The following is a 10,375-nucleotide window of genomic DNA, read 5'->3' as shown; positions in this document are numbered from 1 at the left end:
CATTTAGACTTTAAAACAGGCACATTCTGTAAAAATGTGTGAGGGTAATAACAATACTAAAGCTAATTCAGGCGCGTGCACTGCACTGTCCGAATGTTCACGTTTATCTGTCCAGATGACTGACTTTAACATATATAACATATGCATGATGCTTATTTCTTATATAATTAGTGTGAAAATCCCACCTGGATCGTTTGTAGGTTCTGGAAGATCGTCAAATAAATCCATTTCTGGACCTAGAGTTAGCGTCTGACAAACATCAACACACACCACACGCCGATCCTCTGATCAAATGGCACTCGTTTGCCAGCAGGTAAACGCGAAAAGAATTAATATTTTTATGCAGAAAAAACACAGTAGTCTGGTGTTTGTATTTCAGAGAGTAAACTGAGTAATTCAGCAGCTCGAGCAGAGGCGCGGTTTGAAACTAACGTTGTGTGTTTGAAGGCACAGCTAACATGCTAATGCTACTTGAATTATATTAGGGGAAATCTGTGAAATTACTTTAAACTTACAACTAAACAAATTTGTAATACATGTAGGTAGCTGTTATTATAGCAACACAACAACACAGAAATATTATATGACATAGAAAAGAAGTTTCTCCGGGAATCAGGTGCTGTTCTTGTAGAGCGATGGTTCACATTATTGCCATGCGTTGGTGGTATAGTGGTGAGCATAGCTGCCTTCCAAGCAGTTGACCCGGGTTCGATTCCCGGCCAACGCAAAACACTTTTTTTTACTTTTCTTTCATGTACACTTGTTGATTTGTTAAAGTTTCTCTCTGCTTCAAAGCATTTTACAATTCATTCATTCATTTTCTGTCGGCTTAGTTCCTTTATTCATCAAGGGTTGCCACAGAATGAACCGCCAACTATTCCAGCATAATTTTACACAGTGGATGATGTCCTTCAGCCACAGCCATCCATTCACACACACACACACACACACAAATTAATACTCAAAACAAAAAACAAAAAATCTGAATATCAGAACACGTGTCGAGTCTTAGACAAGAAACTGTTTTAGTCCATCACAGAAACACACACATTTTTTAAAGACTGATTATTTTAACACACAGCTAGTCACGAGTAACACACACACACATTAGTTGAGGTTGCGTGTGTCTTTCTGTGTCCATTGCACATTTTCACAGACACATTGATTATTTTACACCCAGTTAATCATAAATAACACACACGCACGCACGCACATGCGCGCACACACAGGTTGAGATTTTGTGTGTGGCCATTACAGAAACAAACCCATTTTCACAGACATTAATTATTTTTACACACAGTTAATCATGAATAACACACACACACACTGGCTGTGGTGGTTGTGTGTGTGTTTCAGCAGTCCTGGTGGTCCAGCAGTTTGTGCAGCTCACACACCTCAGGTCTCCATCCTGCAGAGCCTCGCTCTCTGAAACCGGACAGAATTGGAGAAAGACACACACCGTCCTGCGGCATGGAGTTCGTGATGGCGTCACACAACTACACACACACACACACACACACACACACACACACACACAGACACAGAGAGAGCAAGATACACAAATGTCAATGTCTTAATGTCAATTTACACTAACACTAACCTTACAGTCTGTTAAACATAATAATGAGAATGAGCTGCCTTGTAGTTGGAAAGTAGGAAAGCACAGAATTCTGCAGATTTTTTAGCCCATCATTGAGTCTAAGGGCTCTATTTTAACAAACTAGGCTAAAAGTCTAAAGCTCATGGTGTAAAAGCATTAAGGCCGTGTCTGAATCCACTTCTGATATTTTAAGCATGGATAAATCCGCTCTGTGCCCCGGCGCATGGTCTAACAGGGTTGAGCTTATTCTCTGATGAGTTCTGGGTGTGTTTTGAGCATAACCTGCATTGAACCAGTCAGAGTCTCGTCTCTCATTCCCTTTAAGAGTCAGTTGTGTCGCTCCATGCTGTATTTACTATTTACATGACGACTTTGTAAGTGTAAAAACTGAACGCTTCACTAGAGAAAACAGTTAAACACAGCATCTGCAGCGCGAGGATAAAGAACGAGCCTCCTCCATTCAGCCTCTTGACTTTCTCTTTGCTTTACTTTTACTCTTTACTCCTTTACTTTGGTGGAGTAAGGAAACGGTGGAAACTCACTCCACTGAACACATCCATTAGCCCACATATTTAATTTCCTTTGTTAAGCTCAAAGATTTGATCAAAACTATTTCTAAATTCAGTTCTAATCTCCAGCAGAGGAATAAATGAACAATTATAATGAAGTGTGGTCAAAACGCTGAGTTGTGTAATGAGTGTGTAAATGTACATGTGTGTAAATTTATATTCATTTATTTGTTCATTCATTTTCTTTATGGCTTAGTCCCTTTATTCATCAGAGATCGCCACAGTGGAATGAACCGCCAACTTATCCAGCATTTGTTTTACGCAGCGGAGGCCCTTCCACCTGCAACCCAGTACTGGGAGACACCCATACACTCTTGCATTCACATTCATACACTACGGCCAATGTGTTTGGACTGTGGGAGAAACCGGAGCACCCGAAGGAAACCCACGGCAACACGGGGAAAACATGCAAACTCCACACAGAAATGACAACTGACCCAGCCGAAGCTCGAACCAGCGACCTTCTTGCTGTGCTTCCCCACTGTGATTTTTTTGTTATGATACTCCTAAAATCATTCCGTATAAATTCTGTCTGGTCCTACTTATAATCAACAAAATGTGTTAAGGGGATCATCAAAACAAAATACGGCGGAATGACTTTATCTGTGTGTTTATCTGAAAATAACGGCACAGCACAGAGTGATCATCAGGTCTAAACGCTCACCTCCTTCAGGGAAACCACTCCCACTAATCGACCCACACTGGTGACGAATGCAGAGTCCAGATTCAACACAGAGAACATGCTGTGAGTCTGTCAGAGAGAGAGAAGAACACAGATATCAGTCATTTAGCGCACACACACACATACACATACACACTCTCACAAACACACACACGCACACAAACACGCACACTCACACACACACATACGAACGCGTGCACTCACACACGCACACAAACACGCACACACACTCAAACACACACAAACACGAACGCATGCACTCACACACGCACACATGCACTCACGCACGCACACACAAACACGCACACACACACGCACTCAAACACACTCACACAAACAACACGCACACTCACACACACGAACACATGCACTCACGCATGCACACTCAAACACACTCACACAAACAACACGCACACACACACACACACACACACCCAAACACAAAAACAGGCACGCACACACATGCACACACACGTACACACACAAAAACAGGCACGCACACACACACAAAAACAGGTACGCACACACATGCACACACACGCGCACACACTCACTCAAACACACACTCTGAAACACAGACACACTCTCAAACACACTGACAAATACACACACACACGGTCTCTCTCACACTCACTCAAACACACACACACACACACACACTCTCAAACACACACACACACACACACCTTGTGCAGTGTTGTTCGCTCCACCAGCTGGAAGGGGGCGGGGTCAATCTGGCAGCTGTTGAAGTTCACCTGCTCATCAAGCTGTTGCTCCTCCCACTCCTCAATCTGCACACACACATACAGAGAAACTGGACTTGAGTGTATGTGTGTGTGTGTGTGTGTTTGTGTGTCTTAAAGTGTCCTCACCTCTTGAAGTATCGTATCATCATGTGCATCTGGGTCATTCTAGAGAGACACACACACACATTACACACATATTAACACACGGTGAGTCTCTGTGAACATGTTTGTAAGTGTGTGTGTGAGAGAGAGAGAGAGTGAGTGTCTTTGTGAATATGTGTGAGTGTGTGTAAGACAGAGAGAGTGTGTGAGTGTGTTTATGAATATGTGTGTGTGCATGTTGTGTAAGACTGAGTGTGCTTCACTTCCTTTATGACAGTGTGTGTGTGTGTGTGTGTGTGTGTGTGTGTGTGTGTGTGTGTGTGAACGTATGCATGTGCTTTTCTGTATGTTTGTGTGAATATGTGCGATTGTGTTTTACTTTCTACATGACAGTGTGTGTTTGTGAATATGTCTGTAAGTAATTGTGTGAATATGTGTGGGTGTGTGAAAGTGTGTGTATGTTTCTGATTATGACTGTGTGTGTTTGACCTTCATAGCGTCGATGTCCGGCCGAGAACAGAAGCACGTCTTAAAGCTCAGGCCAGAATCATAAACATCTGAGAGAAATAACACACACACACACACACGCACACACACACACACACACACACACGCACACACACACACACACACACACACACACACACACACACACACGAGATGAGAGTCTCAAATCACAAGATTCACACTTAAACTTCTCTCTAGTGTAAAAGTGTGCACTATATTATTACGCAGATCAGAATACAGTACAAAGGAATAAAATAAAGGTGGCTCAGTGGTTAGCACTGTCGCCTCACAGCAAGAAGGTCACTGGTTCGAGTTCCAGCTGGATCAGTTGGTGTTTTTGTGTGGAGTTTGCATGTTCTCCCCATGTTGGTGTGGGTTTCCTCCGGGTGCTCCGGTTCCCACCACAGTCCAAACACATGCACTATAGGGGAATTGATGAACTAAACTGGCTGTAGTGTATGAGTGTGTGTGTGTGTATGTGTATGGGTGTTTCCCAGTGATGGGTTGCAGCTGGAAGGGCATCTGCTGTGTAAAACATATGCTGGATAAGTTGGCGGTTCATTCCACTGTGGTGACCCCTGATAAATAAGAAACTAAGCCGAAGGCAAATGAATGAATGAATGAATGTTACATTTATATATATATATTCTGTCTGACCTCCTTCATGTACGCATGATACTTTTATTTTGTGAAAATGTAAAATAGAGCGAGTGTGGGTTTAGTTATTACTGTTGTTTAACTGTTCCTGGTCTGCAGTCGCTCTCTTCAGAGCAGATTTTAGAGGTGTAGAAGGAGAAACATGAGCGGAAGCAGATGAAGAGTCTTCTGTGGCCATCTAAAACACACGCACGCACGCATGCACGCACGCACACACACACACACACACACAGTGTTAAAAGGATGAAATGCTGCATGATATTGACATTTTCCTTTTGCTTGGAAAAAATAAAAAATGACAAATGAATCTGAATAATTAATAAATATTACATAAAAAATAATAAAATAATGAACAAAATAAAATAAAAACAAAAAAATAAATAAATAAAAATAAATAAATTAAAAATGAAATAAAATTATAGAATTTTAATGACGCTAAATTAAAGAATGACTAAAGTAAATTTAAATAAAATAAGACATTGACCAATTAAAACAAATTAAAATCAATTAAACAAAATATTGATCATATTAAAATCAATTAAAAATGAAATACAATGGCGATGCAGTGGCGCAGTAAGTAGTGCTGTCGCCTCACAGCAAGAAGATCGCTGGTTCGAGCCCCGGCTGGGTCAGTTGGCGTTTCTGTGTGGAGTTTGCATGTTCTCCCTGCGTTCACGTGGGTTTCCTCCGGGTGCTCCGGTTTCCCCCAAAGACATGTGGTACAGGTGAATTGGGTAAGCTAAATTGTCCGTAGTGTATGTGTGTGAATGAGTGTGTATGGATATTTCCCAGAGATGAGTTGCAGCTGGAAGGGCATCCGTTGCATAAAAAACATATGCTGGATAAGTTGGCGGTTCATTCTGCTGTGGCGACCACAGATTAATAAAGGGACTAAGCCGAAAAGAAAATGAATGAATGAAATACAATTAACAAAATGAAATAAAAATATGAATTAATTTAAATAAATAGATTTTTTTTATATTTTAAATTTAGAATTTTACATAATAATTAATTTAAAAATAAAATAAGAAATTAACTAAAATAAATTTAAAATAAAACAATTAATAAAATTAAACAAAATAATTATCAAAATTAAATAAATTACTAATTAAATAAAAATGAAAAAAATGATAATGATAAAATTGGAATTAATTTAAATAAAATAATACTCAAATTAAAATAAGTTAAAATAAAATACAAATTAATAAGATGAAAACAAAAGTGAACAAAATAAAATAATGAAACAATTAAAATTAAATAATAAAATTAAACCAAATAAAGAACAACTGAAAATTAAACAAAATACTAGTCAAATTAAAAAAAAAATTAATTAAAAAATGACAAAATAAAATGCTACAAAATAAATTAAGAAATTAAAATTAAAATAAAATATCAATTAATAAAATACAACAAAATAATGATCAAATTAAAATAAAGTAATAATATTAAACTAAAAAAGAACAGCTTTTTAAAAAGAAAATAAATAAAAATCTATTTAAATAAAACAAAATTACTATTATTTATTTATTTATTTTAAATGAATTAGTGTCGTGACCTGGAAATGAACTTTGCTGTGGGCAGGTATACTGGAGGCTCCGCCCCGCAGGTATTGCGCTCGCTGCATCAGGAGCGTCAACAACTGAGCACGCTCAATAGAGCCCAAAAACAACATTGACTCTGGGAAACACAAACAAAAACACACACTGATCACACACACTGATCACACACATCGATCACACACACAATAATATTCACAATCTGTGCTTCTCTGTACCTGTGGATTTCACCATGGGCACTGTCTTCAGATTCCCTGAGCACAGGATCTTGAACACGTCTCTGTATGTGGAGTTTAATGTGATAAAGCGAACATCTTTATTCATGAAGTCCTCCACGTGGATCTTACTTTTCCTGCAGATGGAAAAAATACAAAGTGTGAGAAATCTGATTCAACCTGCATTATTGTGGAAACCGTGATCCATGTTGAATAGTCAAGACACTTAAGACTAATTAAAACACTTCAGGTCCCCATCTAATTAAAATGTGCTCTTATTATTGTTTATATTTATAAAGTAGTGCTTGATATTAATAGTGTATTTGTTGCCTTTATAATCGTTAATCAAATATCATAACATTCCCTGCCCCTCGAAAATGACTTTTCTTCACTTTTAGTCACATGGAACGCCTTTAGGGCGGAGCTATCTGTCCTTTAAGGAGGAGCAATCGGTCCTTTAGGTAGAGCCTATCAGTGTTTTCAGGGTGGAGCTATCAGTGTTTTAGGGCAGGGACTATCAATGCTTTAGGGCATGGCTATCAGTGCTTAGGGCCAGAGCGATCGGTTATTTAGGGCGGGACTATCAATGCTTTAGGGCGTGGCTATCAGTGTTTTAGGGCAGAGCTTTCAGTCTTTTAGGGCGGGACTATCAATGCTTTAGGGTGGAGCTATCAGTGCTTTAGGGCAGATCTTTCAGTCTTTTAGGGCTGGGCTATCAGTCATTTAGGGAGGGGCTATCAGTGCTTTAGGGTGGAGCTATCAATCATTTAGGGTGGGGCAATCAGTTATTTCGGGAGAGGCTATCAGTGCTTTAGGGGGGAGCTTCCAGTCGTTTAGAGAGGGGAATATCGGTCATTTAGGGCGTGGTTATCAGTGCTTTAGGGCAGGACTATTAGTGCTTTAGGGTGGGGTTACCAGTGCTTTAGGAAGGGGTTATCAGTCATTTAGGGCAGAGTTTTCAGTGTTTCAGTGTGGGGCTAACAGTGCTTTAAGGTGGGGCTATTAGTGTTTTAGGGCGAGGCTATCAGTGCTTTAGGGCAGGGCAATTAATGTTTTAGGGTGGGGCTATCAGTCATTTAGGAAGGGGCAATCAGTGCTGTAGGGCGGAGCTATAAGTGTTTTAGGGTGGAGCTATAAGTGTTTTAGGGCAGAGCTTTCAGTGTTTTAAGGCAGGGCTATCAGTACATTAGGGTGGGGCTATTAGTGCTTAAGGGCGGAGCTTTCAGTCTTTTAGGGCTGGGCTATCAGTCATTTAGGGAGGGGCTATCAGTGCTTTAGGGTGGAGCTATCAGTCATTTAAGGCAAGGCTATCAGTGCATTAGGGCGAAGCTATCAGTCCTTTATGGTGGGGCTATCAGTCATTTTGGGAGAGGCTATCAGTGCTTTAGGGTGGAGCTATCAGTGTTTAAGGGCGGAGCTATCAGTGTTTTAGGGCAGGGCTATCAATGTTTTAGAGCGGGGCTATCAGTCATTTAGGAAGGGGCTATCAGTGTTTTAGGTCGGAGCTATCAGTGCTTTAAGGCAGAGCTTTCAGTCTTTTAGGGCTGGGCTATCAGTCATTTTGGGAGGGGCTAACAGTGCTTTAGGGTGGAGCTATCAGTCATTTAAGGCAGGGCTATCAGTGCTTTAGGGTGGAGCTTTCAGTCATTTAGGGAGGTGCTATCAGTGCTTTAGGGTGGAGGTATCAGTCATTTAGGGTAGAACTATCAATGGTTTAGGGCGGGACTATATTTAGGGAGGGGCTATCAGTGCTGTAAGGTGGAGGTATCAGTCATTTAAGGCAGGGCTATTAGTGCATTAGGGAGAAGCTATCAGTCCTTTAAGGTGGGGCTATCAGTCATTTAGGGAGGGGCTATCAGTGCTTTGGACTGGAGGTATCAGTGCTTTAGGGCAGTGCTTTAGGGTGGAGCTATTAATCATTTAGGAAGGGCCTATCAGTGCTTTAAGGCACAGCAATGTAATGTAAATCAAAAGCAATGTAAACACAGATCCTCACTCCCTCTGTCCCCATCTGAGCAGCGGCAGGTAGGGCAGTCTCTTGATGCGGATGATGGTGTCGTAGATGGAGGGCTGCAGGCTCTGAGACACCATGTTGGAGAGGATGACGGAGATCAGGATGGGCAGAGAGTAGCTGAGGTGACCCGTCAGCTCCATCATGATCACTGCGGTCGACATGGTGTGTGTGACTCCTGCTGTTAGAGCCGCCGCTCCTGCAAACGTCCAGAAAGCAGAAAAACACTCATCAGTTTACTGAAAAGTGGGGCCAGACAGAATCTGCGGACAGTGCCGATTTTGTAACAGCACACAGTTCGCTGAAAGCGTTTGACTCAGGTTACTGAAAAAGTCCTTCTGCATACCAATGCATATCCCCATATTGTATTTTGCTTGCAAAGTTTTTTATTTCTTTTCTTTATACTGAGCCATACCAAAACCGTGACCTAGTGCCAAAAGAGTTCAGCGAGAATTCCATATAGTTGCAGAGTATATATAGCGAGTGTTTCTTCTTTACAATGAGTCGCTTAATGCAGTAGCAGGGAACCAATGGCTCTTTAAAAAAATACATTCGCCAACAATATCAGAAATGGCTCTTTGCTGAAAAAAGGTTCCCGACCCCTGGCTTAGTGCCTTGCAGGTCACTTCAGACTTTGGATAAAAGCAGCTGCTCACCCACAACAGCATAAGCACCGGGAACTATGGGATATATGTGTCCATCTGTGTTGAATCCTTCTGGAAACAACGTGGCCATTCCTTCACCAATCAAACGGCCAAACCCAGCACCTGAAACACACACACACATTAGCATACACACAGAAATAAGTCAATAGGTTATCATTAGGTCCCACATGGAATCTGTGCGCGCAGATTTCCGCAGATTTTTAACCCATCATTAATTCTGTTTATTTACTTGAGTAAATGTGTGTAAATCTATATTTATTCAGTTATTAAATTAATTACTGTAATATTATTGACTAATATGAAAATATTCATCTGATTTATGTACAATACAGTGTGTACAGTAATATTTTCTGTCTTTTAGTAGAGATATTATATGAGAGTCTTGCTTTGTTTACCAAATAAAATGGATCAAATTGGATTTGCATTGTAAACATTAAATAAAAGTTAAAAAGAGATTATTTTTTATTTCGCATATTAAGGTTTTAGTTATGATTCTCCCTAAATAATTCAGCAGAAATCCGCAAATTTTTACCAAAATTCTCCACAGAAATAACAAAAAACGTCCGCAGATTCCGTCTGGCCCTAGATATTATATAAAAAACTAGTAAATATACGCTATCAAAAGTCTCTTCTGCTCACCAAAGCTGCGTTTATTTAATCAAAAATACTTAAAAATGATGAAATATTATTATAAATTAAAACAGGCAGTTTCTATGAGATTGTATAGTAAAGTGTAATTTATATCTGTGATGTAAAGCTGAATTTTAGCCTCATTACTGCAGTCTTCAGAGTCACATGATCCTTCACAAATCAGTCGAACATGAGGATCAAGAAACATTAAGAAATATTATTATTATTGTCATATTTTGTGCATTTTTAAACAGATTTTTAACATTATAAAAGTCTTTACTGTATTAGTTCTATAAATTAAGGATTAAAACCTGATTTGACCTTTTAAATAAAACATGTATCTTGCTATATTAAAGTATATATAGATATATGTTTATTTTTGCATTAGATTAACAAAACTTGTATCATATAGCTATTAATCTTTAGTTGCTTTGT

General features: G+C 39.7%; 1 protein-coding gene and 1 non-coding gene across 2 annotated transcripts in view; one reads left to right on the top strand and one right to left on the bottom strand.

The window, feature by feature from the left end:
• The first annotated feature begins 655 nt into the window (after positions 1–655).
• trnag-ucc (transfer RNA glycine (anticodon UCC)) lies at positions 656–727 on the top strand. Its single transcript has one exon. It is a non-coding gene; the product is annotated as a tRNA-Gly (tRNA).
• A 453-nt stretch (positions 728–1,180) lies between these two features.
• The window catches only part of clcn2c (chloride channel 2c), a 34,198-nt gene continuing 25,003 nt past the window's right edge, over positions 1,181–10,375 (bottom strand). Inside the window, exons 14-23 of the mRNA XM_056473592.1 lie at positions 9,302–9,412; positions 8,631–8,844; positions 6,638–6,771; positions 6,419–6,540; positions 4,936–5,041; positions 4,189–4,256; positions 3,724–3,762; positions 3,538–3,642; positions 2,834–2,920; positions 1,181–1,496 (exon numbers count right to left, since the gene is read on the bottom strand). Of these exons, the coding sequence (XP_056329567.1) occupies positions 1,353–1,496; positions 2,834–2,920; positions 3,538–3,642; positions 3,724–3,762; positions 4,189–4,256; positions 4,936–5,041; positions 6,419–6,540; positions 6,638–6,771; positions 8,631–8,844; positions 9,302–9,412 (1,130 nt within the window). The 3' untranslated portion in view covers positions 1,181–1,352. The remainder of the gene's footprint in view (positions 1,497–2,833; positions 2,921–3,537; positions 3,643–3,723; positions 3,763–4,188; positions 4,257–4,935; positions 5,042–6,418; positions 6,541–6,637; positions 6,772–8,630; positions 8,845–9,301; positions 9,413–10,375) is intronic.

The sequence above is a fragment of the Danio aesculapii genome, chromosome 15 (genome assembly GCF_903798145.1).
Source record: "Danio aesculapii chromosome 15, fDanAes4.1, whole genome shotgun sequence".
NCBI classification, from domain to species: domain Eukaryota; kingdom Metazoa; phylum Chordata; class Actinopteri; order Cypriniformes; family Danionidae; genus Danio; species Danio aesculapii.
This window is presented reverse-complemented; position numbering and strand designations above follow the sequence as displayed.